Source organism: Thunnus thynnus, chromosome 1, assembly GCF_963924715.1.
Source record: "Thunnus thynnus chromosome 1, fThuThy2.1, whole genome shotgun sequence".
Taxonomy (NCBI): domain Eukaryota; kingdom Metazoa; phylum Chordata; class Actinopteri; order Scombriformes; family Scombridae; genus Thunnus; species Thunnus thynnus.
Genome location: NC_089517.1, coordinates 24,846,072 through 24,861,479, shown reverse-complemented (window position 1 = coordinate 24,861,479; position 15,408 = coordinate 24,846,072). Strand labels below are relative to the sequence as shown.

General features: G+C 37.7%; 1 protein-coding gene across 2 annotated transcripts; it reads left to right on the top strand.

Moving 5' to 3' along the window:
* Positions 1-326: 326 nt before the first annotated feature.
* On the top strand, positions 327-15,359 carry LOC137184677 (nuclear receptor-binding protein-like). 2 transcript variants are annotated; one of them, XM_067592578.1, is made up of 18 exons: positions 327-908; positions 1,280-1,687; positions 2,680-2,802; positions 3,692-3,793; positions 3,966-4,055; positions 4,374-4,414; positions 4,539-4,633; positions 5,713-5,796; positions 6,865-6,923; positions 7,009-7,107; positions 7,261-7,393; positions 7,565-7,655; positions 8,064-8,114; positions 8,648-8,783; positions 8,978-9,031; positions 9,177-9,240; positions 12,436-12,491; positions 13,028-15,359. In XM_067592578.1, the coding sequence occupies exons 2-18, from the start codon at positions 1,448-1,450 to the stop codon at positions 13,085-13,087; spliced, it is 1,578 nt and encodes a 525-aa protein (XP_067448679.1). In that variant the 5' UTR covers positions 327-908; positions 1,280-1,447; the 3' UTR covers positions 13,088-15,359. The 2 variants fall into 2 exon arrangements, with proteins under 2 accessions (XP_067448679.1, XP_067448690.1); XM_067592589.1 differs by lacking the exon at positions 327-908 and adding an exon at positions 1,006-1,131.
* Positions 15,360-15,408: the final 49 nt, after the last annotated feature.

Sequence of the window (15,408 nt, the reverse complement as noted above, 5' to 3'; positions counted from 1 at the left end):
CATTATTACTAACAGCACCTTTATTAATGACATATGTGTCACGGCCAAACGGCAGGTTGATTAACTCATAATAAAATGGGATGTTTTCATGGATGTATTATACATAAATGGATGTTTCACATAGAAATACCAAACTACGGATGCTGAGAACAGTCGTGCTTGCAACTATTTTTCATATACCGTTATCTCGACATCCTGAGTTAATTATTTCGTTATCTCGGGAAATAAAAGAATTTGAATGATCTCGAGAAAACGGCATTAAAAAACTGCCTAATTGAAAGCACAGCCTTTCTCGGCTTCCGTAAGAACCTCATGCGAGTGCGCTTTTGAAAATCGAGACGATAGTTATGATAACAACAAAAGAGCAAAAATATAATTTCTTTTTTTTCCCACAGTTCTTTGTGTTGCGCGAAAACGACACAACACATATTTAACAATATGTACGTGGCTGTAAATATTGAATTAATGCTAGTCTGTATTAGTTATAACTGATTTTACTTGCAGCTGAAGGAGTTTTAACACGGATGTTTTAACTGCGCTGTGCGTTAAAATAAACACACTGAACGGTGGTTTACCAACTAACGCTAGTCCATAACTTACCATGTATATATACAGAGCTATACTGCTACATTAGCCAATACATTTTTTAAAAATCATATTCTACTTAGGGGGCAAATGTAATGTCACTATTCAATAATATTTAAGACACCACTGCGTTTTCTTTGCGCAAACAAGCACTGCTCGAGTACATCCCCGACCCTCCCACCCCTGCCAAGAGAAAAGAGACTAAACCCAACAACATATTTTATGACGAACTAGCCTTTTTGTTTCATAGCGTCTTTTTTTACAGGTTTTTCACCAGTATGTATCCCAAGGCCACTTATGCGGCGTTATTTTTCTGTTATACGGTAATGTGTTTTGTGTATTGCTCCTAACTTTATGCTAGCTAACTATTTGTTTATCTTTCATTAGCTTGTTAGCCGTGAAAGTTAGCAAATGAGTGGGAGACAGAGCTGACGTTGGACGTTAACGTTAGCAAGAGCTTTAATAGCTAGCTACATAGTTTGTCTGACTGCTGTTTCTCTGCCTCTGAGCTACCATAAGTTCGTCGGTTTCTCACAAGTTAACTAGGTGGGGAAGAGCGACTATCAAAATATGACACTTGTAATGCTAAGGTTGTGTGTACAGTTGACACAGCGAAGGAGTGCAGTGAATGGTGATTAACAGTACCCTTCTGACTTCCTCTCTCTAACCCAAAACATGTGTCATTTGTATACAGTTCTCCATCCCCAGGCTCTAACTTGTTGAAAGCCAGGCCTGAGGAGAAGATGGATGTGTAACCAGCTCAAACAGAGAGAGAGGAGACGGCAAGAAAGAGGCTTCCCATCACTTGTCACAGCTCAGTACCAGGAGCAGAGAGGAGGAGGTCTACCATTCAAGTTGTGTCATGATGGCAGAGGCAGAGGGGAAAGGAGCTTCAGCTGAAGAGGGAAATGTGGTAGAGGCCACAGCAGCAGACATATCTAGTAGTACTCAGCAGGTACAAGGTGGAGCATCTGTTTCTCCACCTGTGTCCTCCATACAGCCCCCTGCCACTACAGCCACAGAGGATGAGGACGAGAGTGAAGACGAGTCAGAAATCCTAGAGGAGAGTCCCTGCGGCCGCTGGCAGAAGCGTAGAGAGGAGGTAAGAAGGCGTACTGGGAGGGATGTTTGGATATCATCAGTAGAAAAAGATGGTATATATATATATATATAGGTATTCATTCATTCTCTGCACCAGTCCAAGTCGAATTGGCAATTTGACTTTTAACTATTGAGTGTGTATACTAGTGTCATGAAAATAAGCTGATTGCCTCAATGGATCTGGTTTATATGCACAAAGCTTATATGTGCTCAACAGAGGTGTCGTTTTTTGTTAAGACTGGATTAACCATTATTCCAGTTTCATGATTATGCAAACTCTAGGTCTGCGAACGTTTGTATTGATATGAGACTAGATTTGATCTGGGATTACAAACGAATATAGTCTGTTCCTAGTGTTAAATACCGTTAAGTCACACAAAATCAATCAAATAAATGTTCTGAACTTATAACTTTTCTGTTTTTAATGAACAATTTACCTGCTGGCCTGTCATGCTCACTTGTTTTCCCACAGATCATATAATCTTCTTCCAGTTCAGAGTACACACTGTATGAAATTATAAGACGTCATACACAAAACACTGTTACTTATCAGTATTAAGGTAATGAGTCATATTTGATTTTGTCAGTTTCACCAGCTCTAACCACACCCTTTTCATTGTCTTTGGTCACAGGCACTTAATAAGTAACACTGTACTCAAGCTGGCCAGTGTTTTAACCCATCAATTGACTTCAGTATTGGCAAAAAAAAAAGGAATTCCCCCTGATACATTGGTTTCAGTAGATGGTCACTTGATTCCTTTATAAGATGGTGTCTTTTTGTAAAGCAAGGGCCATCACTGTTCTGTAATAATATGTAGTAGGTCTGGAAATGAATGGGAAAGTGGTCTCAGACTTTTGGACCCTACTGTATGTGTATTAGAGGTTTTCTGTTTATTCTTTTATTTCTCAACTGTATGTCCTGTATTTTATTTATTTTTCCACTGTGATATCATCTTATGTCATAATCCATTTCTCTGTTCCCCTTTGCTGTAGGTAACTCAGCGTAATGTGCCAGGGATCGATGCTGCGTACTTGGCCATGGACACAGAGGAAGGGGTAGAGGTAGTGTGGAATGAAGTCATGTTCTCAGAGAGGAGAAACTTCAAGCTGCTGCAGGTGGGGCCCAGTGTTACAGAGAAAGAATAAAACTGTTGCATTTGGGATTGTTAGAGTAGTGACATGAGATGTAATTGTGCAGTTCACTGAATATGGACTGAGCTAAACAAAATATATTTTTCTCTGTTAGTTAATCCAAAGTCTGCTGAAAATTTTATATCAAAACACAAAAAAGGGAAAAAGAACACTGCTGGCTTATTTTTAGTGATCATTATGTGCTTCTGTGTTAAAACCACCATAGAACCACAGTTCCTGTAAATATACAAGATAAAAATGACAAAGATAGATTGGGTAACACATTTGCTTTCTTTCCCTGAAGCACACGCACACAAACAAGTTATGATGAATGACACAGCTCAAGGTTTGCAATGAGGAAAAAGCAACACCAGTGAAATTCTACTGTTTTACTGCCTCACAGATCCATCATGTTAAACTTTAAAGTATACACAATATTGAGGATATATATTGGGATGTCAGTGACGTATTGTTGTTATCACTTAATGAGCATATTTAAATGTATATAAGTATCAAGTTACATCAAAGGAAAACATTTCCACCTTTTGTGGAAAGTATATAAAATATCTCAGTTTGTGCCCTCATTATGAAGCAGTTATAGATCGGCAGGTTTATTTCTGTGAAAAACTGTGCACAGTTCACTAATGTCACATCATTACCGGAACTGTGTAATCTCACTTACTGAATGAAACTAAGGTTGGATCTTTGGTGTCTGTCCAAAACTACTGAGAACAGAAACAGAAATACTATATGTGGATGCATAGTTCTTTCAGTATTACTTTCAGTCAGACTCAGAGCAAAAGCAAAATATATTTATATTCATTTTATATAATTGTGATATACTTAATTACATTTTATTTTGTCATATGTTCAGGAGAAAGTGAAGGCTGTATTTGATAACCTGATCCATTTGGAACATGCAAATATTGTCAAGTTCCACAAGTACTGGACGGACACGAAGGAGAACCGCGCCAGGGTGAGTCTCAGATCTAGAAAACATTCTCTGGTAGCTGTAAAACTGGAGACATAAACTTGTTATTGAATCTTTTGTCTGTTTTCATAAGTAATAACATCATTTTTGAAAATTATAAAATGAAACAAATGTTAGTAGTAAACTAGTTGTCCCCTAATGTCTTCCTCTCCATCAGGTCATTTTCATTACTGAATATATGTCATCAGGAAGCTTGAAGCAGTTTCTGAAGAAGACAAAGAAGAATCACAAGACCATGAATGAAAAGGTAATAACTGACTGTATGTAAATTTAAGGTAATAGAATAATGATATTTGAAAAACTTGTTATTTTGTAAATTGCCTGCGTACTGTATCCTGTGGAAAGTCACAGCTCCTTAATCACAACAGGGATTAGAGAGACTTCACAGAGCAAGGAGCACTTTTAACGATCTAGTAAACACATTTTTTGGCATTTGGCTGTTGTCAAAAAAAGGGGAAGGATTTGCAGATATGCTGTGCACCAGCTTTGAGCAAAGTTAAATCTCATGATGCAAGTCAGAGTCACTCAGCTAGTAAGCACTCTGATAAGGTGTATGGTCCTACAGGCTTGGAAGAGATGGTGCACACAGATCCTGTCAGCTCTCAGGTTGGTCTCCCCTTTTCAGACATCATTATGGTCACTCACAGAAAAATGCACACATATGGAAACAATCCAGTCCCTATCTTATGTAGTTTGTATGTATTTGTGAATGTTTTTTGCTGTCGTGCAGTTATCTCCACTCGTGTCACCCTCCCATCATCCATGGCAACCTGACCTGTGACACAATCTTCATCCAGCACAATGGGCTCATCAAGATCGGATCAGGTATAGAATTACACCAGTTTCACACCAGTGTGTTCTATAGTGGAGCTGGAGTACTGTTGATGGAGTCAAATGATGCTCAGTTAAGGATTTAAAAATTGGAGATTTCATATAATTGAATAGTAAATCTCATGACTTCGTGGTACCAATTTAGCGTGTAATTAGTAGCAGTCTTATCTAGTACAGTGGAAGCTGCTTATAGTGATCATGTCTGTTCAGGTCAAACTGATCACTATAAGCGGATGATTATTAAAACCAATTTTTTTCCTTTTTCTTTATTTCTCATGTAGATTACCATCTAATTTACATTTTGTATATCTATTAGCCTACATGAAATAATATGGACAGCTTCGCTATTTACTGAATTTTATTGACTGTTTCAAAATACAGTACAGCTGTTTCAAACGCAGTGGGCGCACATTTTTGAAGCAGCGGGGGTTCTGACTTTTGCCAGTAAAGTTCCTTCTTTTCCCGGGTGGCAGAACAGGCGAAGAAAGCAGTGATCCTTTCCTTAGATTTCTGACCACGCCCACCCCCTTTTATTGTCATAAGCTTCGAGGAGACTACGTTTTTCATTGAGAGAAAATGACTTTCTTTTTCCCATCATGATTTCAATGTGCACGCAGCACCAGATGATTCTGTCCCAAGCTTTTTGATCCATATTAGTGGTTGATCACTGTAACCGTGATCACTGTAAGCGGTTTCCTCTGTATTCTAACTGAACAGTCAAGCCTTCTTGTGTGACAAATCTGGTGGCAGTATCGCTTTTCTTTATTATCAAAATAATCCCGCACATTGTATTTAATGTAAACCAAAGTGGTGTGTAATATGTTAATAAAACCACTGTTGTGTATACAGCATGTGTACTGCTGCAAAAACTCGTGCAGCTACAAAAGCTTCTCCACCTCTCAAACTCCCTCCTCTATAGTTTACACCAGGTTAAGATAATATTAATCTCCCAACTTCTTTTCCTGTGTCTTGACATTTTCTTTCATTCCTTTCTTCTCCTCTGTCTTGTTTCATACTCACTTCTTACTCTGCTCTCCCCCCGGTCTGTGTATTCTCTCCTGTCTCATCTGCAGTTGCTCCAGACACCATTAACAACCATGTGAAGACGTGTTATGAGGAACAGAAGAACTTGCACTTCTTTGCCCCAGAATATGGAGGTAGAGATGACAAAAATAAGAATTTGTAGTTTAGATATTAACACTGTTTTCTGACCTCCAGAGTAAACCAGGTGATACAGATATTTCAAAAAAGATGTTATAAAATATGACTGATTTCAGTATTAGTAGGAACTGTCTTTATTTTAATCGTTAAAAATATGATTTCTCACAATATTATCATCATATATTGACATAGCAAAATAGAATTATGGAAGGTATAATTTGATTATAATTTTTCATGACAGTGACAGTTCATTAATGATATCCAAATTATAATTTTTTCAATACCTTAGTTTGAGAAATATAAACATGTTTTTCTACAAAGCCCCTCTTTTCATTCAACAATTTCTCATATTTTTCAATGCAACAGTGTTAAGTGTTACTGACTGCTGACTTTGTTGATCCCTTGATTTTACCTCTAGTGTCACCATGTGGTTAAAATACTCGCTCCACCAGCAAGTCATAGTTTTAAATTATTCTTTCAAATATCTCAACATCTCCTGGGTGAATTGATACAAAATTTTGTACAGAGATTCATGGTTCCCCAGATGATGGTGGCTGGCAGCAGGTTGACATTTGTGGTTCAGAGTGAAATTTCTTGACAACTATTGGATGGTTTGCAATGAAATGTGGTACAGACATTCATGTCCCCTTCCGGATGAACTGTACTAGCTTTAGTGATCCTCAGTCCTTCGTCTAGCCTCAAATTTTATTTTAAATATATTAAATGTTTTATTTTAATACTTACTACATTTCTGCAGAACTATTGAAATTCCCATCAGCCTCAGTTGTAATTTTTGTTTAGTGTTAATTACCAAATGTTAGCATGCTAACACGCTAAACTAAGAGTAAACACGGTGAACATTACCTGCTAAACATCAGCATGTTGGCATTGTCATTGTGAACATGTGAAGTACGGCCTCAGAGAGCCTCAGAGAGAGTGTCTTGATCAGTCTGTGTTGTTAAAGTGGCATATTTGTTTGTCATTAACATGATATAGGTATTAAGTATTGACAAAGTTATGATATAATATCTATACATATACATTTATTCTTTCTTTCATTGTAGCTGTTGTGGACGTCACCACAGCTGCAGACATCTACTCATTTGGCATGTGTGCCTTAGAGGTGAGATGCAATCCATAACACATGATAGAAGGGTCCAAGCCCCGTCACAAAGCGATATGTTTACATGTGTGTTTGGGTGTTTCAGATGGCACTTTTGGAGATCCAAGGAAATGGAGAGTCGTCTTATGTTTCTGAGGACTCGATCAGCATCGCCATACAGTTGCTGGAGGACCCACTGCAAAAAGTAAGACAAAGAGAGAATGATTATCTTAAAAGATCACATCAGATTAAGCTTTGTGTGTGTATATTAATGTGTCATAATGTTTATTTGAAAGCACTATGTGTGGATACCAGATGTTTGTCCGGAAGTGTGTGACCCAACGCTTTGTTTTTGTAGAAGTTAATCCAGAAGTGCCTGGAGTGTGACCCTAATACAAGGCCTACAGCCCGAGAGCTGCTGTTTAACCAGGCTCTGTTTGAAGTACCGCTGCTAAAACTGCTGGCTGCACATTGTATTGTCAGCCACCAACGTGAGTCCTTAACACACATATGCTAAATTACCCAGTGACAATTTTGTGGGTAGACCAAATTCAGAAAACATTCTCATTTGACACAAAATATAGAATAAAAAAAATCTCCTGACCATCTGGATGTTGGATGGAAGTTTTTTAAGTTATGATTTATGATTTTTAATTATCCAGACATGATCCCTGAGAATGCCCTGGAGGAGATTACCAAAAACCTGGACCCCAACCTGATCATTGCTGACAAGAAAGACAACGTTCAGCTCAAGTAAGCCATAAGGATCCAATGGGATTCTGCATCATCGTCAGATACATAAGAAATAATGATTGTAGTTGGAAGCAATAGTAATTATTATCACAATATCTACAAATTAGCAATCATGAGTTAGAACAGCATAAAAAGTTGTCATAGATCCTAATATTATTAGGTGTTATGTGCCTTAATTTCTGTACTGTGTATATATATACACACACACACACACACATATATATATATATATATATATATATATATATATATATATATATATATATATATATATATATATATATATATATATATATAAGCTTGTATATGTCGAATCATCTATCGTAATTCATCCTAAATGATTTTCTGAGTATGTAGGAAATAACACATTTCACATTGTGTGGTCCTTTTTTCGTCATTTCTCTTTAGGCTTTCACAGTTTCCTGCATTGGAGCTTGATAAATTCCTGGAGGATGTTAGGTGAGTAGCAAAGTAATGTGTACAGCATTGGTCTGAGCAAGTCCAGTTCTTACCAAATACACTCAAATGACACCTCAAAGATGCAACAGTATCCTGCCACATGGGGGCAGTAGTGGACTTTCTGTTTTGTGTGTTTCCCCTCACATATCTTCTAATATGAAATTTAAATATGGTGCCCTGATTTTTTTTGACATGCTTGTTGGCCTCTCTGATCTGCAGCCAGTTCATCAAGTTCTTGTGCCACCTCACATTTCTGTCATTAACTTTACTGTAACTCAGAAGTTATCGTAGAGTTTCTGCTATAATCCACTCAGTGTTATTTGTCAATGTGTGGACCATACAGTATACTCTGTGAGTGATTTAAATCATGACCCAAGACTTACATCGGGCACAAGTGGACCCAGATTTAGAAACACATAAAGGAATCCTGATGCAAAGTTTTTAATATTATTTTGAGTGAATATCTCCTCTCTCTTTCATTCCTTATTTCTGTCTCCCATGTTTTCTCCACCTTTCTTCCCTCCCTCGATCAGGAATGGTATTTATCCCATGACAGCATTCGGGCTCCCTTGTCCTCAGCAGCCTCAACAGGAGACTGTTAAATCTCCCGTTGTCATTCCCTTGGTCAAATCCCCCACCCCTGAACCTGCAGAGCTGGAGACACGGAGGGTGTGTATGACAGATTATACTGCATTTTACAAGATAACGATACAATGGTGACACATCCTATTGGTAATCTTTGTTAATTGTCATAATCATATATTGAGTCAAGATATATACCATGCATTTGCTGGATTAGTGAAAAGTATTGTTCACACTATTTGAGAACCGTTCATATTTAGGTTTCCATATTTCTCCTGCAGGTCATTCATATGCAGTGTAATGTTGAAACTGTTGAGGAGGGAGCAAGATATCATGTAAGTCATGTAATTTCCTCTGCAGCTTGTAGATCTCACTGACCAACAACATGTTAGTGTTCCAACCAGCCATTTGTTGTCTGCTAGCCACACAAAAGTAAAATGATCTCAAACAATTAAAATTGGTCTGTTTCTCTCCTTTTAGCTAACATTGCTGCTGAAGCTGGAGGACAAACTGAATAGACATCTAAGCTGTGACATGTTACCTCGTAAGATCACACACTCACACATTCAGTTCACAGTTGAGTTTCAGTACAGCAGCAGTCAGCCAGGAAGTTGCGCTTTGGGTGCGTTATTAGGTGTTAAGAAAGAGAATATTTTTAAAATTACAATATATTACATATATAATAAATTACAGTTGCTCATACAATTGAATGATCATCTGATTTCATTGAAGGTGTGTGTGTAGGTGATACTGAGGGAACTTGAGAGGATTAGAGTCTTCCTGGCATGTGTGTTTATGTGTGTGTCACCTACTTATGTCCCCACTCAAGAACTTCTGCATGTGTTTAAAAAAGTCATATCAGAAAGCATGCAGTAGTTCCATAATATGATTGGTGAGGTAAAGACATGTGGGTTACACATGTGTGTTTGCATGAGTATTTTGTTTTCTACCCATGTGAAAACATGTTAGACTTTAAGACCTCCAGAGTGGGAGGGTTTTTATGAAGTGTGGTCATTCTGGCCATCTGGACGGTTTAGTTTTACAACTTTGGTTTAGGGTTAATGGTAGAATTACATTTGACTAGAGGTGATGATAAATGATAAGGTTATGTCTGTATGATTTACTGCATAGCTAACTCCACTCTACTCTCGGATTATACCACACACATAGTTTTAATATGCAGTACTTCTCCGTATGTGCGCACTGAGGCATGCACGAAAGTGAGAGTGAGATTCCAGCGAGAGCTTGAAACTCAGATGGCGTCACAATACACAGTATGCAACTATTTTAGGCAGAGACTGACTGACGCTCCTGTGCCATGAAAACCCTGCACCTCTATTTTGGACAAATTTATTTGGATTGCATCTTGGAATTGTTTTCTTAAATAACTTGGTGGCTTTTAAAACTCCCAGCATGAAATCTGTTTAAAACATTCTCTTGGAAAACAGCGATGATTCGCCTTTACAAATTCACAATTTCTGACTTTTTGAATTTATTTATTTGCAATAGAGGACATACTAAGGAAGGCAAATGAGAAAAGAACACACAACACAACAGTTGCAATGGTCAGAATAATGTAGGCAGTATGATCCAGAGTGCACATGCACACACAGGTATGGTAGGCATGTATAATGCTGTAGGCGTGCGGGGAATGCCGGGCCTGTGAAAGGCTGCAGCAGACAGCTGTCACCTCTTGTGTCGAGCTGACCATCTCTTCCCAGGCTTTCATCTCTAATGTCTCTCATTCACACACACACACACTTCATTTTCTGACTTGGACTCTCTATTTTATCTGTTCTTCTCTTTTTCTCCCAGTGTTTCTCATGTTGAATGTGTTCTGTTGCACACACACAAACCTTTATTCCGTGGACACACATACTGTAACTTCATATCCATGCAGACACACATGCACCAATCAGTTTCATAGACACACCCTATAAACTGTCTGTCTTGCTGATATAAGGGGGTATTCTGCAAGCCTTCCTTATCAACATGCCAAAGTCCAAAGGCACACTGTGAAGGGTCATTAGCTAATTAAACCACTTAAATTTCACCCTCACTGCCTTTTCCCTCCCACACCATACATCAATGCATTCGCAAATGTGGAGCATGTTTTTCCTCCAAAGTAAGACCTGACTGTAAGTTTGTCAGATGATTTTAGATTGGACCACAAAGCAGGGGGGAGCTTCTTTCCCCGCTCCAGTAACAAATCTCCTTTCTCATTCAAGGGAATGGGAAGGTGTGTTCAAACTTTTGACTGATACTATAGCTGTGGGCTGCTGATGTTTTTGTACTCTCTGAATGTCAAAGTTGTTGGACGCTCCATCTCCTTCACTTGTTTGTCTTGTCCCAGCCACATTCCTGGTACAGTTGTAAATTGACAGCCAGGTTATTAAAAATCAGTAGACCATGACAATTACTCTGACTAGCACAAGCAAAGAATGTCCTCATTTGGGACGGTAACTAAAATAACATTTTTAAAAACACCGGCATTAAATACTATCCATTTATTTAAAAAACAGGTTAAAGACAGAAAGGAAGAGGTTTTTTTGGGTTTATGCCAAAATATTCTCTTTGTGTTCTGTCTGAACACACAGTTAAAGGCATTTAAAGCTCTGGAACATTTAATACTAGAAATTCTGAGTCTATTTGTTTTCAATGTATTTTCTCAGTATTTTAGTCAAGTGTTTGACTGTAACATCCAGCATTCCTTGTGTTTCCTTTTTTGAGCAACCTTGTTTATATTATATTCAGGCTTCTGTTGATGCCTTTGTGTTGTACTTGAAGTTCACTTTTTTAGTGTTCTCACTTTCCCTCAACGTGCCCCAAATTTTTTCCAAAGGTTGTGGTTTCTTACACTTCTTGTGTGCAATGTAAAGAGCCAGAGGGATAGCACAGTCAGAGGAGAGTTATTTTATTTTACAAAAAGTTATTGACACTACTGTTTTTGGAGCAGTGTCTGTCTCTGGCTTTTCTAAGAGAAAGTCTTGCCTGTATCATTATTGAATGTCAATGCGAAATAGTGACTCTTACAAGAAGTCTTACCTCAAATTTACTGTAACGTTTTAGATTGGTTTAACACTTTCTATAGGAAAAATGAGGATACACCTTTGATGTGATAGTAAATGAGGTTTTCAATACAACATTTGAAAAGTGTAAGTGGAAAATATTTTCCCAGAAGGAGAATTCTGGGCACTAAAAGTAAGAAAAGTAAAAAAACAAAACAAAACAAAAAACAGGAAGGGGTATGAAAGTGGAAGAGGAAGGACTGTCCATTAAGTCACTAAGCCTTTAATAGCAAGACTAAAGAGGAATATTTAAGAAGCCAACATGTTTTGACAGATTGTGCATTGATCTTAACCCTGCTGGTTGAAACATGTTGGGCTTTTTTTAGTTTTTGGCAGTTAGGTGCACGTCTGAACTCTCTCAAACTATTGTTTTTTATTGGAAATATGTTTGCAGAATGTTTGCTAAATGTCTACAGGAATATTTACAATACACTGCCACACAACAAGATGGGTTCAGATATGCTAGAGTAGCTGCATTGGCTACTATTCAATGTTTTTTGTGTTAAAGGTGGAATTTAAATCAGCATCTGGACAATATTTCCTGAATGTGGTGTTTACCCTTAGCATGTTCTTCTTCAGCTGTTGTAGTAGTGAGTAACTGAAAAAGCTAATGTGAAGGTGATGTTACATGTTCATGAATTACTGTTAGTAACTGCTGGTGTTTGTTTCAGATGAGAATGTTCAAGAGCTGGCCGGAGAGTTAGTTCAACTGGGCTTAATCAGTGAGGTGAGTGTTTGTGTCTAATAGACTCACATTGACTTTGTCTGTGTGTTTATGTGTGTGTGTGTTCGCATTGTCTGCACATGTGTGCTGCAAGCAAAAACAGATGTGTGTGTGTGTGGTGTGGATAATTCTGTAGATAAGCATGCTTTTTCTGTACCAAACTGTGTGAAAGCTCAAGTGATTTTAAAAGGTGAGGTGAGTCCCGACTCTCCTACACAGACTCCAGCACGTACACACCTTTCTCTCAAAGAGGCTTATGCACATTTACTGTTACATATGTACTCTAGTGCCCACTCACTAGGCATGCGCACCTACCCACACTAATGTTGTATAATCATTTCATCTCACTGTGGGCGAGAGTATATGTAGACTTTTGTCTTAATGACTTAATCCTCTTAATGGATACATAAAGCTGTTTCATGCCTTGTCTGGTGTATGTGACCTACTGTATGTGTGACTGTGTGAGCTATTTCTCTTCTATCTAATAAATCAGTGTCTTTAAAATGTCCTGGATTGATGAAAACATGTTATCTCCACAGGTGGACCAAAACATGATAGCCTCTCTACTAGAAGAAACATTCAGCCAAGCTCTTCAATAATGACGGTTTCCTCAACATGTTACTGTCTCCTCATAAGTGCACACTCTCAACCCTGATTCATTTACTGATTATTCAACATTGTGACCGTATTTAAGTTTTTTTTTTTAAATTTCCCCTTTTTTTTATTTAGAGTTTATGTGGCCAAAACAGTGTGTTTTTCCTTTCTGTCGGGGATTAAAGCTTCCTAACAGCACACAGTACTTTTAGTGTAAAGCTATTTGTACATAATGCATTCACAAGGAAGCCGCCTGGAGTGATTTCACGTATTTATTTTACAGTCAAAGCATACATGTACACGGGTGGAGTTGTTTTGAATGAATTAGCTGTTAAGTTCAGTACAAATGTAAACCCTAATCAGGTTTACATTGAATACCACAATTTCTCAAATGCATAGTTGTGTTTTACTATGAGGTAGTTTGAGGTACATGTATGAGGTACATTATGAATTGCCTGACCGGTTTGTGTCCTGCGATTAGACGGTCTAAAAACATCATCAAAGACTGATTCAGCCCTTCACTGGAGTCACACCGCACACTAATTCACCTCTCACCACCTTAAATTTTATGGTGGTAATGTTGACCAACAGCAAAACTATAGCTTCCCAAGAGATGGAGGGATTAGTTTCTACCCAAAGAAAATTTAACAAACTAAGTCATCCTTTTCTGGATCCTCATTTCACGTGGTTTTGCTCCCTTTTGTTTTGCCTCATATGACAGAACATTCCCAGCTCTTTGACTTTTCTGATATGCCTCACCAACATATCACCTATCATGTTAAATATATGTAAATGTCTCAAAACTGTATTGCAGTGATGCAAACTTCAGTTTACTTAATAAATAGATACATAAATTCCCATTAATATTTTTAGAAAGCCTGTGATACAGAATAAGATGTATGTGCATCACTGCATGTGACATTTAGGGCGAGCATCTTGCCAATTTTCTCTAGAATATGTTACTGGTACTGTGAACTCAGTGTTACTGAATGTCCGTTTATGTGTTTGTTTGTTTGTTTTTTTTATTTTGCTCTACTGTTTGCCTTATTCTGGGCCTACGCACATGCCTTAAAGTCCTCTTGTCTCCGTTTGATTTTAGTATTTTACTCATTGTTTTATCATTTGCCTTTAAAATTAATTATAGTGAGACGTGTATGAACTCAGCTGCCATATTCTGTTGAAAGAGGACGTGGCTTTTTCCGGATACATCTGTGTGAGAGTTCCATATGTTATATTTATGTTAAAGATACTGTATATTGTGTTTTTCTTTACTTAATAATTTCACTTTTTGTGGTTTCACAACAAGGCCACATTATTGAGTATCTGAGCCAACACACAACTCTTCTTGTTTCTGTTGCTATTGTTTTCATTTAATAACAGACCATTTGATAAAGCTGGGACCTAGTGGGTTGATATCCTTCATAGAGTACATTATACAGGTCTTGTTTGACTTGTATTGAGATCAGGGAGTTCTTTGTGGCCTTTTAATGACATTATGGCTCAGAACTCTTTATGGACTACTGGTACTGCTGTGTCTGAAAGCTCATACAATTTAAGACCTTAAACAGGCTGCAAGAATGCAGAGAAAATAAAACTTTCTATGTACAAAAACAAAACAACAGTTGAAATACTTTTAGGTACAGTACCTGATTCCTTGACATTTCATTGAGATTATACCTTATGTTTTGTATTATCACGGTGTCCATTTAACTGAAGACCACCGTATGAGCTTTTAGACAGAGCTTTCTTCTGATGCTGGTTGTTGAGTTGCTTAGCAACATAATGTTAAATTGGACACCTCACAAGTGAGATCAGGTGAATCCAATGAGCCTCATTCATTTATTTCTGTAAGTATTTTTAAAATGTATTCAAATTACTGTTGTGATCCAATCTGCATATTTTGCTGTACATTTAGTGTGTGGTCCATCAAATGCATTGTTTATTTTCCTTTGTTTGTCTATTTGTGAACTGCTAAGGTTGTTTAATCCAAAGATATGTTTTAAAGTTAGCCAGGAGAATGTAAAAATAAACCAATGTGGTCACCAGGGCAGCTTTAATCTCTCTCTTCCACCCGGTGTACTGGTGGTGTTGAAACTGGTTATTAAATAATCGTATGGGTTGGGCAGCTTCAGCCTGTTTGTTACTGGAGGATGTGAGCTTTCGGTCATACATGGTTATTCTTGGATTTTGTTCATAACATAAATTTGTGTGTGCCTTTTCTGAGATGTGTATCCTGACAGAATATGTATGACTTGCAAATAAATGTGTGAAATGCTAGACTTCGTCGTTTTTAGTGGGTGAAAAGGAAAAATATACTATTTGCTTT